This window comes from Fistularia commersonii, chromosome 5, assembly GCF_037954325.1.
Source record: "Fistularia commersonii isolate RoL2024-O1a breed Wild chromosome 5, RoL_Fcom_v1.0, whole genome shotgun sequence".
In the NCBI taxonomy this organism is placed as follows: Eukaryota; Metazoa; Chordata; class Actinopteri; order Syngnathiformes; family Fistulariidae; genus Fistularia; species Fistularia commersonii.
The window spans coordinates 13,972,772-13,998,761 of record NC_141288.1 but is presented as its reverse complement, the minus strand read 5'-3'; the positions used below and the strand labels follow the sequence as shown (position 1 = coordinate 13,998,761).

General features: G+C 39.7%; 1 protein-coding gene and 1 pseudogene across 1 annotated transcript in view; both read left to right on the top strand.

Moving 5' to 3' along the window:
- Positions 1–24,259, top strand: part of camk1da (calcium/calmodulin-dependent protein kinase 1Da) — a 71,083-nt gene extending 46,824 nt beyond the window's left edge. The window contains exons 4-11 of the mRNA XM_086146946.1: positions 1,936–2,074; positions 2,652–2,778; positions 11,894–11,969; positions 14,428–14,540; positions 14,834–14,912; positions 15,008–15,095; positions 15,831–16,092; positions 17,279–24,259. Coding sequence (XP_086003072.1) covers positions 1,936–2,074; positions 2,652–2,778; positions 11,894–11,969; positions 14,428–14,540; positions 14,834–14,912; positions 15,008–15,095; positions 15,831–16,092; positions 17,279–17,403 — 1,009 coding nt within the window. The 3' untranslated portion in view covers positions 17,404–24,259. The remainder of the gene's footprint in view (positions 1–1,935; positions 2,075–2,651; positions 2,779–11,893; positions 11,970–14,427; positions 14,541–14,833; positions 14,913–15,007; positions 15,096–15,830; positions 16,093–17,278) is intronic.
- Positions 596–1,910, top strand: LOC147234152 (uncharacterized; annotated as a pseudogene).
- Positions 24,260–25,990: the final 1,731 nt, after the last annotated feature.

The following is a 25,990-nucleotide window of genomic DNA, read 5'->3' as shown; positions in this document are numbered from 1 at the left end:
GAAATTAAATGAAGCTGTGAAATGAAAAAAGAGTTCTTTGCTCAATCTCTGTGAACCACTAAAAATTTGGCTAAAACATTTTTGCCTGCTTCAAACAATGATTCAAAGACATATAATGAGATTGCATCTTGATTAAGTCAATAGAAGTGATCATCCATCGTGTATGTGTGTGTGTGCCCAAGTGTCTGTCTGTGCGTGTGTTTGAGTAACACAGCTTCGACAGCACTCTTGGTCTGAGACATCTATAGCTCATAAATTACAAGACGACAAACCCCCTAAGTCCCCCCCGGCCTTGTGTGTGCATGTGTGCGTGCATGTCCACGTGCACACACAGTGAGGCAAAATTATTTAGTCAGCCACCAATTGTGCAAGTTCAGCTATAGTACACCTTATCTAGGTACACTTCAGCTATGATAGACAGAATGTGGGGGAAAGAATCTAGGAAATCACATTGTAGGATTTTTAATGAATTAATTGGTCAATTCCTCTGTAAAATAATCATTAGGTCATGTACAAACAAGCACGATTTCTGGCTCTCACAGACCTGTAACTTCTTCTTTAAGAGTCTCCTCGGTCCTTCATACGTTCTGAATTAATGGCACCTGTTAAAACTGGTTATCAGTATAAAAGACACCTGTCCACAACCTCAAACAGACACACTACAAACTCTACTCTCGCCAAGACAAAAGAGCTGCCAAAGGATACCAGTAACAAAACTGTAGACCTGCACCTGGCTTGGAAGACTGAATCTCAAATAAGTAAGCAGCTTGGTGTGAAGAAATCGACTTTGGGAGCAATTATTAGAAAATGGAAGACATACAAGACTACTGATGATTTCCCTCAATCTGGGGCTCCATGCAAAATCTCACCCTTTGGGGTCAAAATGATTACAAGAACAGTGAGCAAATATCCCAGAACCATACGAGCGGACCTGGTGAATGACCTGCAGAGAGCTGGGACCAAAGAAACAAAGGCTACCATCAGTAACACACTACGCCGCCAGGGATCAAATCCTGCAGTGCCAGACGCGTCCTGCTTAAGCCGGTACATGTACAGGCCTGTCTGAAGTTTGCTAGAAAGCATTTGGGTGATCCAGAAGAGGATTGGGAGAATGTCCTGTGGTCAGATGAAACCAAAATAGAAATTTTAGGAAAAAACTCAACTTGTGTTAGGAGGAAAAAGAATGCTGATTTGCAGCCACATAAAGCCATACCTAATGTGAAGCATGGCCGTGGAAACATCATAATTTGGGGCTGTTTTTCTGCAAAGAGACCAAGACGACTGATCCTTGTAAAGGAAAGAATAAATGGGGCCATGTATTGTGAGATTTTGAGTGAAAACTTCCTTCCATCAGCAAGGGCATTGAAGATGAAACATGGCTGGGTCTTTCAGCATGACAATGATCCCAAACACACCGCCTGGGCAACGAAGGAGTGGCTTCATAAGAAGCATTTCATAAGAAGCACTTCCTGGAGTGCCTTTGGCATTCTCCAGATCTCAACCCCATAGAAAATCTTTGGAAGGAGTTGACAAGTCTGTGTTGCCCAGTGACAGCCCCAAAACATCACTGCTCTAGAGGAGATCTGCATGGTGGAATGGGCTAAAATACCAGCAACGGTGTGTGAAAACCTTGTGAAGACTTACAGAAAACATTTGACTTCTGTCATTGCCAACAAAAGGTGTATAACAAAGTATTGAGATTAACTTTTCTTATTGACCAAATACTTATTTTCCACCATAATTTGCAAATAAACTCTTTAAAAATCAGACAATGTGATTTTCTGTAATTTTTTTTTTCTCATTCTGCCTCTCATCTTTTTAATTGGGAGAACTTGCACAATTGGTGGCTGACTAAATACTTTTGCCCCACTGTAAATGCACCTGTATTTTCACAGTTTTGCGGCATATGAAACAAAAAGTGCTTCTGTTTTGCAGGGTATCTGGTGGTGAACTGTTTGACCGAATTGTAGAAAAAGGTTTCTACACAGAGAAAGATGCAAGCACACTGATCCGGCAAGTCCTAGATGCTGTTAACTACCTTCATAAGATGGGCATCGTGCACCGAGACCTCAAGGTAACACATACAGCACTCTCATGCTCCACTCCTATTATTCAAAGGCATATAATCAGATTGCGTGACACTCAGTGATTTACTGCAGCAAAAAAGCAAGTGGCTCAACACATGCACTTCATTATGAGTCAGTGTGGCTTGTGCCGGCTGTCGTATTTATTTCACCACCCTGAAGCTCAGTTTAATGTAAAGTAGGGTTATAATGGGTTTCCTTTTTTTTGGGTGCGGGGCTGCTTTTGTAGGAGCATAACTGAGGGCATCTAACTGATATTTCTTGAAAAAAGAATCTCCCTTATCCATATGGTTATGTTGAAAATCATTCAATAAAAAAAGTATTCAGAATCGAACAGCAGGGACAAATTGTTCATCCAGAACTTACTATTTTCAAACCATTATATGTATACATTTATGCACAAACATATACATGCAGATACATACAAACATTACATTTTCAACGTAGACTAATAATTTAATTATTATAATAGTAGCTGGTTCATCTATAAATGTCAAAAAATGATGAAAAATGCTAATCTGTGTTTTTTGAATGAAAAAAACCCATCTATCTCTATCCTTCCTCCAGCCAGAGAACCTGCTGTACTTCAATCCTCAGGATGGGTCGAAGATCATGATCAGCGACTTTGGTCTGTCCAAGATGGAGGGCAGCGGCGACGTCATGTCCACCGCCTGTGGCACGCCAGGATATGTTGGTAAGTTAGCCAGTAGTTATCAGCAACATCATCCATAACTTGTCGTCTCCCTTTTGGTCGATCTTTCTCCCTAGTAATAGAAAGATTCTCACACAGTCTGTTTTGTCCATGTTGTATATTGTATTTCATTCAATGAAAGAAAGAGTTAACCCAAACGTTGTACAGTTTACAAATGAAAACATCAATGAAAGCAGAATCAATTGATTATACATTTCAACACCATCCAGTTTAAGAGTGTGTTTTAAAAAAATCTAATTGAGTTAAACGGATTTGTTGGTTTCTTTTGGGAACAAGAAAATTAGGACGTCGGAAAAGTGACAAAATGTGAGGGATGTTTTTTTTGTTTGCACACTGCGAGCTTGCCTGGCGCCAGGCGAATAGTGATGCTGGTTTACTTTATAATAGAAATACAAAGTTAGTATTCTATTTGAAAATGGCTAAATTGTTTTTTGTCCGACAGGTTTAAAAAAAAAAAGACTGAAACGAAGTGGATGAGCAATATAATTTGTATTTCTGTACTCAATACAAATACAGTACTTCTGTATTTCTGTTTATTGGTAAAGCTGTATAGAGCCTTCACACCTTACGATTTCAAAGTGCTTTGCACTAGATTACATTTGCACACATATACATACCAATTGCGCCACACAGACACACTGACAGTAGGAGCCGGTAATCAAACTGGCTACCTTTCAATTTCAGCGATGCTTGCTCTATCAACTTCACCAGAGCTCCATTTTGATGATTTATTTTTTTAATAGAACAGTATTTTCGGGATTCTGTTTTGTCCAAAAAGCTGAAGGAGTTAAAACAACATTTTTATTAAAACACACCTGGAAGCACTGTTATTAACCCTAAATTTATTGAAGAATTCAGAAAAAATAAAAATGAAACCAGACACACAGTAAAAGTTTAACTGTTAAATTAGAGCGTTACAAAAAACAGACAAAAAAAATCTATTTGACAACATTCCTTCTCAATCCATGATGCAGAAACAGCTGAGAGGCAGCTCAAGCCTCAGTGAGTCTGCAATCCCACTTTGGTTCTAATCCTGGGTGATTCCAACCAGTGGTTTTTTTTATCCAAGTGAAGTATCTTTAGTGGGTCAGCAAAACTTGAATAAATCTGGAAGGAATCCAAACACATGGTACATGGTCCTTTTGCATCCTGCAAATTATTGAAAGCAGTTGAACAAGTCACTTTTCCAGTCACTGAAAACAGAAAATTAAACCAATAGGGAGAAAATCCCTTAGAATAGCCTATGATTTGCTGGAAATAATTAAAATGCTGTCCCTCTACTTATCAGGGCTCCATAAAATTGATGCATGTGAAAGGTTTGAGTTGTGTTATTAATGTTTCGATGGTGACCATTTTCAACTGGCTAAAATCCAATCACATAGCAGCAGCTGTACGCGACATCGGTCATCTATACAACTGAGCTGCTTAAAACACCACAAAATGTAGGTTTAATTATTGATATACACCGAAATGAGGTGATAATTTCAGTCCTTATTAGGTTCATAGATAAACTATGCATACTCTCCATCTTATTACAGCAGTGACCGTTAATGTTAATTTGTTTGGTTTGGTCACTCAAGCTTCAGCTGGTTCTTTTTAAACTCCAAAGCCTGACAAACATTGATTTCTTATATTTTCATTAAACACCTGTCCTATCCATTCAGACTAACATAAAATGAATTTACTAATGGATGGAATAATCAGCAAAAACTGTATAATGTTAATATATTTTAAATAATCTATTAAACCCACTGTCAGACTTTTTAGAATGTTAGAAGCCATGACATTATAAGTATATCTAACATGTTTAGTATCTAGCACACATGGTGATGCAAATATAGTCACCGTGTAAGATATGATTATTTTGCAAACATGTCTTACACCTTTAATTCATGCAAAATCTCAAAGTTTAAACTGCAGTCCATCATTTATTTATTTATTCATTTACTATATAAGCCCAGTAATTTATGTTACTGGGCATATGTATTAAAATCAAAGTAGTAGCAAACAAATAACTACAACAATTCTGCACTGAATATTTATTGAAGAATCAGTGGGCCTTGCTTGTGAAGGTCGGATGTAGGGTAAACAGAAAAAGGATTTTCATGCCAACGTGACATACACATGAAAAATTCAATGACCACATGTTGTCTCCGTTTGACACCATTTACGTCGCCTGCAACATCTTTGTTCCTTCCCTATGATCTGAGTAGTGTGTGCATGTGTGTGTTATCGCTCCCTGACAGATATCCCCCCTGCAGAGTCAACACAGCACCAGTGAGGCTACAGCTGCACATGTACACTCACAGTGTGTGTGTGCGTGCGTGCGTGTGTGCGTGCATGTGTGCCAATGTGCATGTTTTTGTGTGTCACTGTGTGTTGCTACTACCGACAGATGTTCAGTGCTGACAGCACTCAAATTCAAGTAAACACAACCACAGTTGTTCAGCTTGTGTTTCGAAAATGTCCGAAATATTGTCACACATTTGTTTGTTTATGAATGTATGAATATAGAAATTGAGACTAAACCATATTTGTCAAGCTAATTTATCTTCAAGGATGCACGTGAGGAAATACACATAGTACAAAGATCCTGTCAATGACTCCCAAAGTGTGGTGTGTGCCACCAAGCTGTTGTCTAAACCCTCCTCCCCCCTGCTAAGTTGTTATTAAAGACACATGTCAAGAATCTAATTAGTTTTTGTACTAACTAAATTACCTTTTGCTCATTTTTGTAATCTCAAAAAAGCTACCCAGTTACTTATCTTCAAATTGTCTAAAAAGTAATGTGAAAAACATAAAACTGAGTTATTTGATTTATATCTTTCTTCAAAGTTATAGAAGAGGGGTCTTTTGAATAAGAGTGTCGATAAAACATTTGGATGTGCTCATTTATGTGAGTGTGCTATATATGCATGTGTGTTGAAACCACTTCTCATGGTTTGCAAGTCTCACAACTTTATTTCAGGCTCCGGGACCATGAAAGCCTCACTGATGCAACAGTTATATGTGCCCTGTTAAAAATAAAACCAACACACGCATGCCTTTTAACCAGACACGTGCTTAAAAAAAGCACCACACAATATTTGACTGTAAATGGTCAGATCCTCACATCAGTCTCGATTTCCTCTGCTTTTGTCTTGGCCCATTTCATACAACTCATTCGGGCCCCCCTCTGCCAAGGTTTACTTTGCCACAGGTCAATTCCAAGCCAGACAATGTGTTTCTAAATATAACTCAAGTGCAAATACTCTAAAACAAAGCAAATGAAAACCAGATTTGAATCATGTGGAAAAACAAGTGCTCACAAACACAGTTACTGTTTATTTTTTCTCTAAAAGTTCTGTGCAAAACTTTGGCCTTTAATGTATTTTCTTAATTGACTTTTACATTTTCTGGCTGTTTTTTTTATCTATTACTGAACACAAACATATGAGAAGGAAATATGAAATGACCTACATAAAATGTACCCAATCTCAGCTGATATCATCTTAAAAGATGAGAAGAGATGCCTAGTTGCATTTCACCGACTTCCATGGGTCATGAAAGCAGTAGAGATGGTAGCATCAGTTTCCCCTGTGATGTTGCAATCTTTGACATCTGCCTTGCTCCCTTTGAAATCAGTAACAAGCCTATGAGTGAACAGGTTCTCACACTGAGCACACATGATGTGCCGCGCATGCCGCCAAGGGCAGTCCACGCAAAATCCGTAGGCCTCGATGGAGTTCCAGGACAGGAACTTTCAGAAGTATTTACTTCAGTCGATCATTTCTAGCCAGCTGGAGTGTTTGAAGTTAAACATCACAGGCCTAACGCTGAAAAAAATCACATGAAAAATCCCACTAGCGATCGGATTCCCGACTATCCAGTCTTTCTCGCTCCAACTGTAACAAATTGCTTTAAAGGCTTGTCTTTTCTCATGTCAAAGTCTCTGCTTCTCTAGGCTTACAGCAGGGCTTCTGACAGCTAATAAGCCTCAATTGTTAAAATAGCTGTGGTTATCTGGCGGTCCCGTGAAAGGTAACAGCCGTTGTTGGTGTTTTGAGACTAACCTCACACCGGAAAGGGTAAAAAATTCAACGACCACTCAGTACATGACGACTAAACTGCCATTAATGAATTACGGTGACATTGTGGTTTTTGTCCTGGATGTGGAACAGTGGACCAGTTTTACAACCTGAGCTGGGTCCTTGAGCGCACATGGGAGTTTTCACAACAAGTCTCGTGTGTTTTGTGGACCTGGAGAAGGTATTTGATCGTGTTCCCTCGGAAAATCTTGTGGGCGGTGCTCTGGGAGTATGGGATACCCTGTAATAAAGGCTGTTCGGTCCTTGCATGATCAGTACCAGAGCATTGTCCGCATTGCTGGTTGTAAATCAGACTCGTTGCTGGAGAAGGTTGGACTCTGCCAGGGCTGTCCTTTGTCACCGATTCTGTTCATAACTTTTATGAACAGAACCTCTAGGTGCAGTCAGGGTGTTTTGGGGATCTGTTTTGGTGACCTCTGGTTTGGGTCACTGCCGAATCTGAAGCAGTCAGGATGAGGATCAGCGCCTCTAAACCCAATACCGTGGCTCTCAGCAGGACATGGTGGAGTGCCCACTCCGGGTCAGGGAGGAGGTCCTGCCTCAAGTGGAGAAGTTCAGGTATCTCGGGGTCTTGTTCATGAGTGACGGAAGGATGGAACATAAGATTGACAGGCAGACTGGTGCAGCGTCAGCAGTGATGCAAACGAAGAAGGAGCTGAGCCAAAAGCCAAAGCTCTCAATTTACCAGTTAATATACATTCCTAGCCTCACCTATGGTCACGAGCTGTGACTCGTGACCGAAAGAATAAGGTCAGGATCCAAGTGGCTGAAATGAGCTTTCCCCACAGGGTGTCACAGCTTTCCCTCAGAGATAGGGCGAGCAGCTCGGCCATCCGGGAGGGGCTCCGAGTAGAGTCACTGCTCTTCCACATGTAGGGGAAAGATGATGTGGCTCAGGCATCTGGTTAGGATGCCTCCATGTTCCAGGCCTGTCCAACCAGGAGGAGACCCCAGGGAAGACCCAGGACGTACTGGTGGGACTATGTCTCTCGGCTCGCCAGAGAATCCTTTAGGCTCGCCCCAAAGAGCTCAACCAATTAGCCTGGGAGATTGAAGTCTGGGCCTCTGCTTCTGCTGCTGCTCATGCGACCCGATCCCGGATAAGCAGTGGCGGTTGGATGGATGGCATTACGGTGACCTGTAAACCTAAGGAAAATTAAGGCTATACATATGTATACCATGACTATATACAGACATATAGAGCCTAACTTCTTTAACCCACTATAGAGCACATAGCCATACTGTTTTGTGTGGACTTATCTTATTTTGATAATCTTGTAAGATTTCTTGTCATGTGAAATCCATCAAAACACACACCCATCTGAGCCCTCTAACCTTGAGGCAAACTGAGCTGGATAAACACCCCTTTACATTTAGAGGAGTATACAACACACCATCAACCTCTAACAGCCCCATAACATGCCATAGCTTGTATTTACCATTTTACTGCCACCTTAGGTCTTTCATACTCAGGGGAAATTTAGATATAAAACGTTCCTCTCCTGCTGCATAGCAGTCGGCAAACGGCCAGTGTGTGTGAATGAAAACAAAGCTTGGCACAGGGTACATGCTGCTGCGCCGCAAGTGTTTGTATTGGTAATCCAACTAAATTGCCAATTTCTTGAATTATAAAACTATGTGTTACTTCTCACTTTACAACAGACAAAGAATGAGATTTGGCAACATGTTATCTTCATCACTGCCCAGATGTTATGCTCCTATTTAGGTGATACTGACGAAGACTCAAGAGATGTTTCAGTGAGTGAGTTTTTGTCTGTGGTTAAAGCGGTGCAGGATTTGGGAGCCTGATGGCGATACTGCAGCATATCCTGCTGTACAGCAAAGACCAAGTTAAATGTTAAGTGTTGGAAAGTCACAGTTTGACAAGTAGTTTCTAGTGTCCAGCCTCAGTTTTCTGGGCATATGCAGTAACTGCATTATGGGAGCAAAGGTTGGAAACTTCTTTAGTGGGTGGTCTCTAGATCATTGGGATCGATCTGCCAGCCATGGAAGTTATCTGTAGCTCGCCTTACCTCTGAAAAGGTACCAGCATCTGTAAAGACTCCAGACAATAATGCCATCATCTGTTTGAAACGCTTCCACCTGGCAGATGTTATCGGGCTGTCGACATCCACACCTTCAGAATAAAAATATTTCATAGTCTGAAGTGCTTAAATCAGCCCAAATACCACCATAACATTGGACTACGTACGAGCGCACACACACACACACACACTCATAGCACTATGCCGCCATATTTTTCTTAGCACATGGGGATTCCAAACATTGGAACTTCATTCCAAATTGTGTTTGAAGACTCAGTGCAGTGTTATTGCTTTATTTAATGACAAAGCTGTTTGGGCTATTAACTACTGACTACTGGACACATTTTATACTGTGATATACTAACTGTTACTGTGTTCACAAGATTTAAAAATACTACTTTTCAAGTTTGAAGCAATTCTGTTGCTTCAAAAAGGCTAACAGATTTATACTTCTGCTGAATTTTAGCGTATTAGCCTTTATAGTATGAACAATTTGCTCTATTCAAGTTCTTTTTTGCTTACATACATGACGATCATCATGTATTATAAATTGCAATGCAGCAGTTTATCAGTTTAGAGCATATTTGACTATACTGATATATTTACAGAGTGAGACTATCAAATAATGATGTAGCTAATGCTTTGTTTTAGTGGGACATTGGTCTCTGAATCAATAACTTACACTTGAGATAATTAAACTTGAACATAGGGTAACATGATTTTGTCTGATTTCTCAATTGTGAAACCAGAAAAGTCAATCAATGTTTCCTTTCATAATAAGTCATGCTATATTCAGCCATTCCTGAGGTATTCTGGACCTCTAACAGCATTTGGGAACATTATGTCACCCACCAAGTCTTGGCACCAGGTCACATACCACTTCTCAGAAAGTTTGTTTCATCGCGTTCTGTCAGTTTGCTTTTAGGTTGTTTGTTCCTTTACTCTGACAGAATTTAGGTTTAGCCATTTTAGTCTGCAGTAATGTTTGGCTATTGTTGATACTCACTTGAAATCTGAAATTATCTGATGCAGAAAAACAGAAATGCACTTCACTTGCACAGCTGCAGTCAGTTTAAACACAGATCAAGAAAAGAGATGTTTGAAAGAAGTGAGCGAACATTTTGATTTAAAACCAAGTTACATTCAGTGCCCAAAAATTCACATTTTTAAGGAGTGAGAGACTGCACAGTGACCTCAGTATGGAGAAATCCCCTAACTCGGGATCCAAAAATACAAAGTCACAAAACCACCATAATGAGTCATGGTATACACACCAAAAACCTGATATTGTGATTATAAACATATGATATAGATGTTTATTTATATGCATATATTTACCACACCATGTCCTTATACATACATACAAACATGCATACATACATATATATTTAAGATAATGATGTAGTTCAATTTTCAGTGCTGAATAAACAGTGGCTGAGGAAGGTCAGGCCAGTTTATTGGTCACTGAGTCCAGAAAAGTGTAATATTTTATGTCAGTTAAAACATTGTGAATCTGTGAGAACCCACAACTCGTGTTAAACTTTGCCACTAACGATTACCATATGAATCACATTTGGCCATACATGGCAAGTCTGAAGCCTTGTAAAATAGCTACATCTTCACTTTAAATTCATAATACAGCTTAACTGGGCCCAAAATGGATAGAATTTAAAGTCGTCACTAAAAACTTTATGACTTGCAAGTCTTCTTCTTTCAGCTTTTCCCTTCAGGGTTCGCCATAGGGAATCAACCCTCTCCATCTAACCCTATTCTCTGTATCCTCCTCTGTCACACCAACTACCTTCATATCCTCTCTCACTACGTCAGTTTCTATATGTACATCTTCTCTTTGGTCTTCCTCGAGACCTCCTGCCTGGCAGCTCCAATTCCAGCATCCGTCGACCAATATATTCACTTTCCCTCCTCTGTTCATTACTGAACCATCTCAGTCTGGCTACTCTTAACTTCACTCCAAAACATCTAACATGTGCTGTTCCTTTGATAGACTCAGTCATCTGCAAACATCATGGTCCATGGTGATTCCTGTCTAACCCAATCTGTCAGCCTGTCCAGCACCACTGCAAACAAGAAGGGACTCAGAGCTGATCCCTGATGGAGTCCCACCTCCACCTTGAACTTCTCTGTTACTCCTACAGCACACAGTACCAGTGTCTCACAGCTAGCATACATGTCCTGCACCAGTCTAACATACTTCTCTACCACTCCAGACTTCCTCATACAATACCAGAGTTCCTCTCTTGGCACCCTGTCATATGCTTTTTCTTGGTCTACAACAACATAATGCATCTCCCTCTGGCCATCTCTGTACTTCTCTTTTAGCATTCTCAAAGAGCATACTTCATCTTTAGTACTCTTTCGTGGTATGAAGCCATGCTGCTGTTCACAAATGCTAACTTCTGCTTTCAGTCTAGTTTCCACTACTCTTTCCCATAACTTCATTGTATGGCTCATCAACTTTATAGTTGCGGCAGTTCTACAGTTGCCGCAATTCTGCACATCCCCCTTATTCTAAAAAATGGGCACCATCACACTTTGTCTCCATTCTTCAGGCATCTTCTCCCTCTTTAAGATCCTGTTGAATAATCTAGTCAGAAACTGTACCACTGCCTCTCTTAGAAACTTCCACACCTCCATAGGTGGTGGTTATTATGATTGATTCGCATGTTTGGTTTTGGCAAAAGTTTTACACCGGATGCCCTTCCTGATGCAACTGTCTACATTTATCTGGGCTTGGGACTGGCCCTCGGAGTCACAAGCCCGTGGCTGGCTTGGGGAGACATCAGCCCATGCCGCCCTGAGGCTGCATTGTTATGACTGGCTTGCAAGTAACGGTGTTAATCTTAAAAAAGTCAAACTTGTCTAGTTGTATCAGAGCCCTGAGTTCAAACACATCACTAACCAAAGCTTGATGATTGTCTTTCTTTCTTTGTGTGTCTTTCTTAGCTCCAGAGGTTCTTGCCCAGAAGCCGTACAGTAAGGCTGTGGACTGCTGGTCCATCGGAGTGATTGCCTACATCCTGTAAGTACCATCTCCTCTCATGCACACTGAATTCCACTTTGCAAGAAAATAATCTGTTGTACCGCTTAGTTTTTTATATTCTTTATAGATGGATTCAAGCAAAATCTATCTGTTAGAATGAACACAATGAGAAATCATTTTTTGGGGGGACAAGCCAAAAGAGAGTACATTTGGGATGGATTTTTTTCCTCAAAAAGTAATTGATGTCTCACAAAACTTTAAACAGACTGTTCAAAACTCATTTATACTATACAGGATGGGCCAGAGGGAGCATTGTGATGTCCTTTACTGGCGCACAAGCAAAAGAGGCTTGAGATGTGAATACAAATGCAGTTGACATGCATTGCAGCCTGATGTCCACCGCTTCTGCTGAATCTGTATAGCAGTTCTGTCTCAACACACTTCTACACAGAAAAATTGAACAGTTCCTTGAACAGGTCACACCTAAAAATTGGTTCTGTTAAACTGTGCAGAAGCTTTAAGGATGAAAACATGGAGAAAGCAAGTTAGAACTTCCAGGTTTCAGTGGAATGGTCATGCATTTCTTTTCAGTGAATCGGTTGGTTTTCTATCTCGAGCTTTACAGGATGTTCTGAATGATTTTGATACATTTTCCACCTGTTGGTCAAGAGAGTTATTCCTCATGCCTTCTTGTCAAGCTTATGACCAGGGTGTGTGACCGACCAGCAACTGCAACAGCAGCCCTGCTTGTGCGTTTCAGTGTGCCGATATAGGTTATACAGCCGTGTACTACACTAAAGCTTAACTTATAGCTGAATGCCAAATGCACAAGCGCGTGTCCGTGTGTGTGTGTGTGCAACGGTATGTTTGCGATGATGTTGCTGTATGCCGTCATAAGAGCCAAAGGGCAGTTCCAATCAATTGCCTTGTATGGACATGGAGCTCTAGGGCCTATTTCTTTGTCCTTGCTTATTGTTTTTCTTCTTCCCCATTTCACCCCCTTACCCCAACACCACCATCCCTTTTCTTCATCATTAAAAATGTATGTATGTAGCACAGAACAGTGTGTGTGAGGTAGTAGAAAAGATGGATATGCTTGTGCGTGTGTGTGTGTGTGTGTGTGTGTGTGTGTGTGTGTGTGTGTGTGTGTGTGTGTGTGTGTGTGTGTGTGTTTGTATTCCTGTAAAACCTGTCATTTTCCAAAGGCTCTTCTTAGAAACTGTGGAAAAAGAGATGAAAATGCACATTTGTGTGTGCGTGTGGCAGCACACATGTATGTGTGCATGTGTTCAAAGAATAAGGGAATCTCCCTGCTGGCAATTAGCACAATTAGTGTTGAGATTCAGACCTTGTTATCTTTTAGCTGCTGCTGAGGTGGAAAGATCACATCAGGTAATCAGCCATGATAATCACCTGGGATTCTTGGGGAGAGAGAGTCTGTGCATGTGTGTGTGCGTGTGTGTGTGTGTCTGCATGTTTTGAGATGGCCCATGTGTATGAGGTGAGTCTCCAACCGAACCAAAAAGCAGAAAAACAAAAGACAAGCATCACACAATTCCTTCCATTCTTGCCGGTGTGGATGCTTAGATTTGTGTGTTCAGTGAGGTGGAGGCTGAGCTGAACGACAGGTGAGACTGTAACCAAATTAGAAAAGAGAAAATCTTTTTCTCCTCACAGCAGGCAGAGCCTTCCTTCCAGTCTTCCCATTGTGTGTTCTTTTGTGTTTCTGTGTGAATCAATGGAGAACGACACTTTTAATGAGTTTTTATGCACATCTCTAGGTGCATTCAAAACTTCGGTAATGAAGTATAGATAATGTTTTGGTTGAGCAACAGCTCTGCTGTTGGTTCACTTGGCTCATTATGGAGATGCTGCCTGGGGCTCCAAGTTTTTGTTCACTGACACTGGGAGCCAGAACTCTCATGGTAGCCTTATTAATGTGATACAGCCAACTACTGCCAGTAAAAGCATAACATTTCCTGTGATGGGACATCAAGGCTGCAGGGTAGGGATGTGACACTGAAATCCGAGATGATGACATATGTTATATGTAGTGCTGTGTGATATGGCAAAAAAAATTCAACGCCATAATAGAATCAAGCAGCTGTTGAATGATATATAATGTGAATGTTCAGAATTCAAGTTCAGGGTTCTTTTGTACCTAAGTTGCTCACCGGTGACACTTTTGGTCCATCTAATTTCTATTCTTTACATATAGTTATAATAGATTTTTTATATCTGATTGCTGTAAAATGTACAAAGCAACCTATATTGAGTTCCTTTCTCAGGCACTTGAATAGGAGATGTGTGTTTCTTGTATTATTGACTGAAAGACAATTACACACATGATGAAATGCTGTTGCCCTCTGAATCAGAAATACGTTGTGCTCAGGTTGAGCAGATAATCGATGAAAGACTCATTTACCAAGCGAATGTGTGCTTGGTTCATGATGTTCGTCTGAATTAATAAACGACTGGGTGAACTTTTTGTCTGCAGGCTGTGTGGTTACCCTCCGTTCTATGATGAGAACGACTCCAAGCTGTTTGAACAAATCTTAAAAGCAGACTATGAGTTTGACGCACCATACTGGGACGACATATCTGACTCAGGTGAGCTTTCCTACATCCTACCCCTCTCTTTCCTTGGCCCCCATCCCTGCATCACAGGGTAAATATGGACCACACACACAGTCCTCTTCACCGGGACTCCTGATGTCATTTGCTTGGAATGAATGTGTGCGGATGTGTGTTCTTTGAACCCATCAGTCACCACCAGTAAGACCAGCATCATGTTGAGTTTCCTCTATAGGCAAAAGGCACTCATAAAGGGAAATAATTGACTTTTTTTCTTAGTTTCTTCATTTCTAAATTAAATAACAACTTCAGTTTTCTCTTTCTTACAGCCAAGGATTTCATCAGCAACCTGATGGAAAAAGATCCTGCCAAGCGTTTTACCTGTGATCAAGCGCTCAGACACCCTTGGTGAGAATCACACGTTCACAGTGTCAAACCTAGGATAACACAACAGCAGAAAATCAATATTGATATACCGTGATCTGAGATTATGTGTGTATCAGGATTGCCGGGGATACAGCTCTCTGCAAGAACATCCACGAGTCTGTCAGCCGGCAGATCAGAAAGAACTTTGCCAAGAGCAAATGGAGGGTAAATAATGAGTTTGTGTTATTTTGTACTTTCTATCAGAGAAAACTGTATATTTAGTCAAGAAATGTGGGAAATAAAGCTAATATGAAGGCTGCATGATCAATATTGCCCTTCTTCATCATAAAAATGTTAAGGATAATTCAGAGATTTTTCAGCCTAGAGCCAAATTAATCTTATATATACCTCTGAATGTTTGAAAATATAAACTTTATGTCAGTCAGCTCAGTGATGACAGGAGAATGCTGAAAAATTAAAATTGCAATTGTTTATGGCAAAATCCATCTGCTAGATAAAGGGGTTTTTGTATCACAGAATATTGTTGTCAGAATCAAATCTGAACCTCCAACAGTTTATCTCCAACACAATATTTTCATTGTTATCATCAAATTTTGAAAATGTTAACCTGTGTCTGACAGGAAAAAGCTTATTATTTATCAATGCTCCAGAGTATTAGGTTGCTGTTCTCACTCTGTGCTGGTAACCTGACATCAAAAGATTTGAACAAACGGGTAACTTTAAGCTTGTCGTGATTTGCCTCATGTGTGATCCACTACCCCTGCAACTCTAGCAATCTCAAGAGATTGCAAGAGCGGACTATTTTTCATTGTTGCATAAATACATGGAGAACTAGACTGCAGTTTGAAAAGAATCAGGACTATCCTTTAGATCAAAGCAAATTGAGAGCGCTCTTCCTCTTGTTTTTTCTATCCTCTCTTTTCATTCTTCCCCTTTCAGCAAGCGTTCAATGCCACCGCTGTGGTTCGACACATGAGACGGCTACAGCTTGGCAGCAGCATGGGGGGCAGCATGGAAGCCTCCAATCAACCGTCCAGGCTGAGCCAGACGCGGAAGGTGGCCCAGCATGAGGGCCAGGGGTGTCAGAACCAGCCATCACCGAGCCAAAACCCTGTCCAGGTGGCACAGAGCCAGGGCACCAACTCAGCTGCCGGCAAAACCACGTCCATAGAAAACAACGTAGCAGGTCCATGCAAGGAATGTGAGTATCAATCGGCAACACCGCAGATTGCACAGCATGTGTGCATCAAAGTGGAGTTAAGACATTTGTTTATTCTCTGTTCAATTGACCCACATGATGTGCTGTGGTCAAAATAGTGTCCCAAATAAATGTTTGTCACATGTTCACTGCAAGATATAATATGTGAGTGAAATTATAAAAGGATCAAACCTTCTTTTCCGGTCTGTTTCATTTCAGTAATGAATTATCCTTATTTTTTCCTCTAAGACCACATAGTTCATATCACAATATTTTTCAGGATTACAATGGGAAATTTCCATTAGCACTCAATATTAATTTCAGTCCTGTGTGTCAGTTATTCTTAGTATATTTGTGTTGCTCTCTGAGTAACAACTTCAGGGTAATGCTTGACTAAGCATTCAAAAATATGACAACATCTTGAAGCAAAAAAAAAATAAAATACATTTTTGAAATTCTCAACAGGTGCAGTAGATTACTCTTGACTCACTTGTTGTGAATCATCTCAAAGTTCACTGGTTGGCATTGAAATGGGTGAAAATGCATACTTTTCTGTGATATTAATTTGGCACCTCTCAGACGGAATGGCTACCCTTTTAAAAGGTGGCTTTATCTCTCACTCAAATTTAATTTCAATGTTGAGGAGCCACAGAACCTCTGCAAGCTAAGAAAACTGTCTGAATCCCTACTCTACTTCCACACATTTGATTGTGGCTTAGTGAGACTGCATTACTGTCAAGTATGTCATTGTCAAAACATGCTATGTATAACCGTTGTTTTGAACAAGTCTCTTTGGGGATGTTTATGGCACAAAGGGAATCTTTACGAATAGCCATTCGTAAAATATTTATATCCTTTGCACGGCGAAACAAATGACATTACGTGTACGTGTCTTTGTAACAGTTCAAATCATCGTTTTTATAATCTTGATAATTTTTCAAATAAAGGTATTTTTTTATTTGACAGCATTATGAGCCTTTAGCCAGTCTTCTTGCATGGTATCATAATGATCACCATAAAGTACGTATTTATCACATATATCTAATTTTAACTTAAAACCCCCCCGAGAGAAATATTGAAATTTGGCTAATTCCAAGTTTTCAAAACCAGCTTTTTTGCTAATATCGGCTTGCATATTGTTTATGAGACTGCTAATTCTCCCGCTGCCGCCCAACTCCTCCCCTTCCAGGTGGTACCACGACAGTCACTCCTTGCAGTCTGGTATCCGCGGCATCAACTCCTGTGGTGGGAGCAGAGCTGAACCGACCACATTCTTCAGCAGTTCCCGCCCCGGTGCTCACAGAAACCAAGTGACGCCAGGTCCCGCGGGGAACCAGCTGGGAGGCCACAGCCCTGTGAGGCAAAGAGATGGAAAGAGATGGACAACATCCTTTCCTTTTCTCTCCGCACTTCTTCTTGGATGCGCTCCCCCTCCAACCCCCAGCTAGTTCCCCGCCCTGCTCCAGACAGAGCAGAGGACTTGAATTCCATCCGATTCATTCAAACCACACGGCTCCATATTGTCGCCCACAACCTACCCAACAAGAAGCTGTGTTGGTTTCCCGTCACGACAACAGCAATGCCAGTAACTCTCCTGGGATGTTTGAGAGGGCAGCTGTATTTGTCTGCAGCTAACTGCAATGATAAATGGGCGTCCACAGCACTGCACCATGTTATTCAATGTCAACATCAGCTTCCCTCTTGAATCTGGTCTTTCCTGCACCACTCTATTTAGCTTTTTCTAACTTGGGTTTGACTGTTGGCAACTGGAATGTTTTAATTTTTAGTTATTGGTGTTTACTTTAAAGATGGTACGTGTATTCATTAAAAAGCAAATGTCATTGTCAAATTGGTAGTGCCACATTGGTGTGATAACCATAGTCGAGATGATGGGTCGCCTCTACCTCACGCCAATTAACAGCTATTGATTGTGAAATCCCTTTATTTCTAGCGTCACACGATTATTGTTTATTCTTCAGCTCTGATTGCAACGCCTTGATCCTGTTAAGTTCCCGGAAAGCCATTAAGTAGATTTCCCTACAGAAAAGAGGCTTTATTTGTACATTTTACCTTTGTTGCAAACTAAGTTGACAATGATGAATTCATGTTTGAGTACTACACATAGCACCTTTAGGACTTTATATTATACAGGCCTGTTTTTGTGTTTGTGCGTGCTTTAAGAAGTGCTTTAAAGTACCATACGACTGTTGAGATATGAAAACATAAGTTAGTGCTTTATCTAATTTGCACAGAGGGGGTCAGATATGTTCTCAGATTAACAGACACCTATGTCAATCAGACAGAGAGCAGAGATTGTAAGAATTTACTTTCAAAAAAAAGATGGAAGTCAAAGCATTGTACTTCTTATTTTATTATTTTATAAGACTTTTATAACAATCACCCTTTAAGGGGCTCATGCAGGTTACTATGAAAAACTCAGCAGGTTTAGGTTTGGCTTTAAGGAAATGGAAACATTCACTGGGAAGCTTGAGGAGGTTTGATAGCCATTTGAGTGGCCGAACCTGTTGAGCCACAAGCAGCAGAATGAAAGCTGAATTCAGCTGGAGTGAATCTGTTCACGACCATCTCTCATATATTTAGCTGGCTGTCACATGTGTTTGTTGAGAGCATCTTGCCTTGGTGGAGTCAAAATCTAAAATGGAGAAACATGTGCCTGCTGCTGTTCTTTCTCCTTCTAATGAAGCCATGATCTCCCCATGCATGGTCAAGCTGCACCCAGTTCACTAGTGCTCAGGGAAAATTGCAGCTGTACTGTGAGAGCCTCTTTCCTTGTTTAGGTTTTCTCTGTTTTTTGTGGTTAGTCCAGACATTGTTGCATCACAGTTATGAACAAGAATAAAATAAAGCTGTGACATCTAGTTTTATTGTGACTCAAATATTGCAAACTTGGATCCAGACTATTTCAGAATAGAGCTGTTTGCCATTATCATCTCTTATCATATGCAGAAATGGTTTCACAAGAGGTGACCCAAAAGCAGTTTTCGTTCTAAAAATGCGAGGTGTTTATTACTCAGTTCACAGTTCATGAAATTACCCCTTAATAGTATTTGTCACACAAGTATTTGTGTGATCATGAGCCCCCAATAATAATACTTTTCTGAGGGACTGAGAACCAATTATCTGGTTTCAGCACAGACTTTCAGATTATTCCAACTCTTTGATCAAATTGCCTGGTTGGCAGTGACCCTACAAAGGAATAATTGAATTCCAGTCTTCTTTAATCTAGCAATGCTCAACATCGTCCACAACACTGTGCAGGTGGGACCTAAGAGTCATAACAAGTCAGTACAAGCTTTACAAGTCAGGCCAGTATGTAGATTTAGAATGAAAATCCAACAACTTATTTCAACAGCCAAGGGGCTTGAAATCAAACAGTCCGGTAAAGGGAGCAAAAATAGTTGTCTGTTGTAATTATGGCAATGTAAACAGGACGGTTTCAGAATGACATGACCTGGTACATTGCAAGAAACTGCAAGCCTCTCCTCATCTTGTTGCTTGACTTTAAATGGCCTCTAGACCTTCGTCTTTTCCTCCAACAACCCTCAAATTGTCTGCCAGGTCAACACTATTTTAAAATGCCAATATTTAAACACGGGGAAAATATATTTCAAAAATGAAAAAAAAAAAGCAGCAGGCTCCTTTTCTGTTCAAGGCAACAGTTCCATTTCCAGGGTTTTTGAGTACAAATAGAGTTTTTGTCCAAAAGTTGGAGTCTTTGAAAGTCTGTTCTCAATGGGGGTTGGACCTAAGATTAATGATACCTGCCTGAGACTCATACATGACTATATTACTCACAATTTCACTGTTGGCGTTGGGCTTTTTAACAATGACAAAGAAAGCAGAACTGTTCAATGGGTGCTTTCTCACACATATCAGATTGTCATTAGATGCAATTCTCACGTATCCCTTTATTGTGAATTGTAGCCAAAGAGCAATGCTAGGCTTGGAGAAAATTAGTGCATTCAACTTAATTATAACTGAACAAGATACAAAGCTGTTCAAGACACATGTCAGCTAAAGCTAAGGGCTGAACTCCAGCTGCAAATTAATCTGCAGAGGAAGTTATGATCCCTTCCACATGAGTTGCCACCTGCCTTTTTTTAAATATGTATGTTTGAGTCTTCTCCCAAGAGTGCTGCTGTAGAGACTGTTTATAAGGGTTATTGCTGGTATGTTAGGTGGGTTTGAACTCACAACTGATTTAGGTTTGCTGCTTCCTTCTAGGTGTTAATTTCTGTCTTTTTGGCATTAAAGTTGACACACCATCCCAACATCTGTGAATCTGTCTCCCTCTTGTGCTGATTGTCTCTTTTTGATAGTTTTTGCATCACTCTCTTGTCCTTCTGGAGCTATTGTCTCATCTTTGTTGTTTATCAAAGTAAGTATTGTCAAGTAATTGTTATTTAAAGTCACTACTTTGAATGTGTAAGCTTCTCTGAATTTTTGCACCATCTACTACTGATATTTGAAACCTTTTTGTAACAGCAAGTGAGTAAGCATGTCGTTCCGGGAAAAGTAAAAGCACAGTTGTTACAAATAACAGAAACAAGGGGTCATTTTTAATGATGTGCCTCGGTAAGTCATGAGAATGTGACAATGAGGCAGCATGTGCAATGTCAAGACCCTGAAACTGAAGGCATTTTCGCACTTGGGGTTAACATTTTTCTGTTTCTAGTCAGATGAGGAGATTAATCTTGTGTCCCTAAGTTATGTTTTTTTTACATAGAAAATTCAATTGAACTAAATGTGGATTTAGATACAAAGTACATAAGAATATTCATTATGATCATGGTCAAATGTGTTAGTGCAAGAATGTAAATACAGAAAAAAAAAATACTCTGCGTGCTGGGTATAAGAGGTTTTGTCTCCACCAGCAAGACTTTCGATCAGAAAGACCATCTGCAGAATTCTGTCTTTAAGGAAACAACGGTATGAGATGTAACAAAGTAACAAGGTCTGTAAGCAGCAAGAATCCAACCTACAGTTAATTCAGTGGTTTTCCAGGCAATACAACCAACAACCATCAGGCTTTGTCAAGGCAACAAAACTCTTGTGTTTGCTTTGGGTGATATAATTGTTTGTTTAAGCACAGGCAACTGAAGTTCATGGTGGTGTCTAGTAAAGTGTAATTTCGGGGGGGGTCTTTTTGACTTTGGATCAAACAACAAACTTAAATCCATTTGTATAACAAGGCTACCACTTTAACAAGCACTCAGTCTGTTTTAATTGGTCTGATCCTGAATGAGCTTTTTTCACAGATTTACAAGTAATGGGGTTCAGTTCAAATGGGCTATAAAGACTGAAGCTGTTAAAATCAATTCACCGGTCATCTGTTATATTATTCTGGAACTTATTTTTCATACTTTTGAACATCACAGAAACTGCTATGTGACTTCAGATAAATACGCTTAAATGTTGATAAATGGTCATTAATCATGGACAGTGCTGATGATGAGCAGCCAATTCTTATCAGCCCTTGATGCAAATTGTCCAAAAAACTGCATTATTTCATGAGCCTGATTGAGATGTGTAAGCATAGGTGATCTCGTTGCTGTAACGGTTATGTAAAAATGTGCTTGTGTCAAAGTGCTGCTATAAAGACACAAAATATTTTTAATCTGATAGTAATTCGTTTAATGTGAGGTTTTTTTTTTTTCAGGCTTTCTCTTTTTTTATTTGCATTTTCCTCTGTGTAAGCTAAGTCTACATTGCATGGCTCCACATAAACTTCTGTTAATGAACTGAATTTTCAACCATGTAAGGGCTTTATTCCAAATCACTTTAATCTGATTACACATGGTTACTATGTATACTTACTCATTGATTTCTATGCATTTTTAAGAGTCAAATGTCATTGCTTTGTCTATGTGTTTGGATGTTTGATTACAAACATGAATTAAACGTAAGCAGTTTCATTCATGAAAAATGATCAATGTGTGAACCTATGTGAGACGAGCTAAAATGTTCACTACATCCCTGACAGACCAAGATAGATTCAATTATTTTAAATGATTGGCTGGATGTTGAAACTTTTTTTTAATTAAGTGTAATTTTGTCCCAATTTTTTGTTCGAATTTAAGAATATCCTAAAAGGCAGATGTACGGTTCTGATTCACACTCTTGGTTGTCTTTTTGTCCGCTGTTTTTATTCGCATTGGAGGCCTGCAAATGCAGCGTTCAGCGTTTAAAAGTCAATGAACCTAGTGTAAGAGGATTTTGTTCTTTCAAAGAAATGTTGATGGACTATTAGCCAGTGCTTTCAGAGTAAATATGACATTGTTCTTTAAATTACGAATGTGCTACGTGAGCGTCCGGGATCATGCATCTCTGTGTCATTGTCTTTACTGAAGGCTTCTGAATGAATCTTTACATGTTAAGATGCTCCTGTAAATACATTGTGAATATGAAAGATCTCTTTCAAGATAATATTTACAAAATGTTTTGCTGTTTAGGGGTGTGTGTGCGTGTGTGTGTGTGTATGCCTGTGTGTATGCCTGTGTGTGTGTGCATGGGGGATTGTTGATTGTACTCTCTATGGAATGTTTCTTGTAAAAAGAAGAAAAGCTGAATTCCCCTTTACTACTCTGCATTTTACTTACATCCTCTGTTCAGCACTGTGCGACTGCCACCTGCAGAGCTGCATGGTGCAGTTTAACACAATCAGTGTTCTTGCACCACTTCACTGTCAGTCCAACTGAAAGCATCATTTACTGAACTCAGGCTTAAGTTTTTTGCCAATCATAAAGCAAGATATCCAAAGCTGTGACCAACACAAAAACACACTGTAACGGAAATAGAGTGGCTACAATTTACTCTCATCCTCTCTTCTGCCTTTGAGCTCACACACCCTGGACCCTTTCTAGGTAGAGGACATTGCCAATGTGCATCTTCACAAACGATGAATAGACAAGCATGTTAAAAAGTGCTATAATAATTCACCCTGAGTGTTTGCATAACTTATATGCCCTTGTATAATGTTAGTATCTGTATTGTGTAAAGACGTACACAGGTCGATGCGCCCGAGTACATGAAAAATTAAGGCAGTTAATAGTTTCAGTTCTACAAACAGTTTGCAGCGAGGTACAAAGTAAGACTAGGAAAATGTCAGACTAGAGCCCAAAAGTTGACCAATCTTCTATGCTTAGGTGTTGTAGAATGGGGGGCATCCTCTTTTTGCAGTAGAAGCAGCTAGATGGAGCACTTTCCTAAAGCTATGTCCTCATAAAACTCAGAAGACACCTCATTCATCATCCGGTTATCTCATATTGCATTAAAACAATGGAGGCGGCCTCCATTTATCTCTATTTTCTGGACCCCTTTCTCCTCTAGTGTTGTTTTTTTTTTTTCTTATTTTTTCTGTTGCGTAACCTCAAAATGTCTTGGGATGTATCCAGCTTTTGTATAATCAGCTGATACATGGTGTAAACCTTGCAAGCATTTATGGGCATATGGCCTATAAAAAGTAATATCACTATCAAAATACCCCAGGACACTGTTACTGTTTACTGTTTGTTTACTGTAGGCTGGATTTAAAAAGTTACTAATTTTAGAACAGTAAACATGTATTACTCAAGACATCAATAAGAATAGTTATGAATATTATTATCCATGGCTGCAAATAAGACATAATCCTAAATTCTGCACGCTTGATTTCAAAGAAAGAGGTCAAGCCCTGCCATTCCACTGAAAATTGATTTTACGCTCCATATCAAGGTGACACCCTCTTTTTAACCTGCATGAACTCAGGCCATCTGAATCCAACCATCCAGGCACTCTACCTTTCGGAATTGTTTGCACGACTGAAACTTAACCTGGTGTTTGTCGGGAACCTGCGTTTCCCTGTGGTTGACGGTGCCCAGAGCCTGACAAGAGAGCTGGTTGTATTTATTCTTTGCATGTGACCACAACAGAATCCCTTCTTGTACACTGTCGTTATGCCGAAGACACCCCATGTGTCAAAGTGGGTGCTGCCTGCTGCACTTACAATGCTGTGATGTTGATGATCATGACTTTCTGTTAATGGGGCTTGTATATCTGATGCCTTCGACAATCATGTGCACATATCAAAGTTACCATGACAACAAAGGCCAGAGCAACTGATTGTGTTTGGTTCATCTTTCTCCTGGAATAAATCCTGAATGATCAGACAGTTTTGTGCCCGTTTGTCTTTCCGTAGAAATAGCATTATCCAGGAATTATAACTTCATTTTTACATGCTTTTTTTTATATCAAAACTTATGCTGATGACATAATTGTGTGATTGTACTCTATTTTTAAGCACTGCCAAGGAACAAGCATGTGGTTTCAAGCTGTGACCAACAAATCTAAGACAATTGTGTAAAACAGATGTTGAACAGACAGAAGACCGCAGGGAACATGATGGCATAAAAAAAAAAAAAAACACTTGGCCAGGAGATGTTATTCTGTTGTTTAAAGATAAATCTTAAACCAATATTGCTATGTTTACAAGTTCAAGCCAGAGTCACCGTTTAGAATGTTTGCTCTGTTCGTAATTAAAAACATACTTGAGGAGTGAGGAGTGCACTCTCCATTTCTGCTGCGTCAGTTGTTTCGTGGCAGCAGTCAGCTATTCCAATACCATAGACAACTGATTATCTTAAAAGACTAGTGTGGTGATGGTTGATATTTTTCTTAATTTCAAAAAATCTTAAAAAGACCAAAACCACAGTGAATTATAGCTTCTTCTTAGCTCTTAATTTCCACAGCCAATACACACACACACAAGTTGTAATAAAATCATAGAGTAGAGAAGCCAGGGTTACTACTATTAATTACAACTGTTAACTGAAAACCGACTCACACCACTTTCATTGAAAACCTGAATGGCAACAGTTATTTAAACTGCAGAAGTCTGGATCTTTAAATACTAGACTTGGGCATTATAACAATTTTTCTCTCATGTCATTGCATTTTATCCATGTTATCTACAGAGTGTTTTTTTTTCATATTTCATATTTGTGGCAAAATGTTCAATATATTACAAGAAGTAATGAGACAATATTCCTTTATATCCTTTCAGCTATTTTTATTTTATTTTTTGGAGGACTGGATCATTGGCTGTATGCATGAAATGAGCATGTTATTATTTTTTAATGTTTTCAAAGCCAGGAAACTTTGCCTTTTTCATTTCCTAACAAAATCTCTTTGATTTTACCAGAGACTCATGATAACCAACTATCAGCTTCCCTTCCTGTGCTTTCATAGAAATTGTAGGCAAAGAAACTTTAACTTTACATTTAAATTTTGAACTTTCAGATTATTTTCTATTTGTTCAATCCACACTTAAGCTTTCAAGATTGATTAAGAACCTTAACATGTAGATTTTTCCTGCTGAGCAGACTGTAGCCTTAAGGTTTGTGTTTGCTCAACTTAGTTAATATTAGTCTTTTATTAAAAGAATTTAGTCTGTTCAGGCTTCTTGGTCTCCCTCCAGCTCACTCAATTTTAAATCTGTCTAACGCTCAAGTCCAATCGCACATGCAAACACACAGTGACATGTTTAAAATATGTACACACAGCAAGCCCAGAAGTTTTGAATTCAATTTATATTTTGATCTCTTCATATTTTGTTGATACTGACAGTCAAATATAAAGTGATCCCTCTGCTTCATAACCTGACATCTCCTCATCTTTATCTCAGAGCTTCACCGTTCCCTCACTACTCCCCTGCAGGGTTTCCACCGCTGTCTCTCCTGCAGAGACATGATGTTTTGTTCCTTAACATGGCGCATTCGTATTTCATTAAATGCATTACAGGCATTTCATCTGAAAAAGGGAGATAAAATACAGTCCCATAAGAATTTATGATTGGTTGGAGCGGCGCATGAATGTGTGTTGAACATCCTTATTGTGTGTGTCT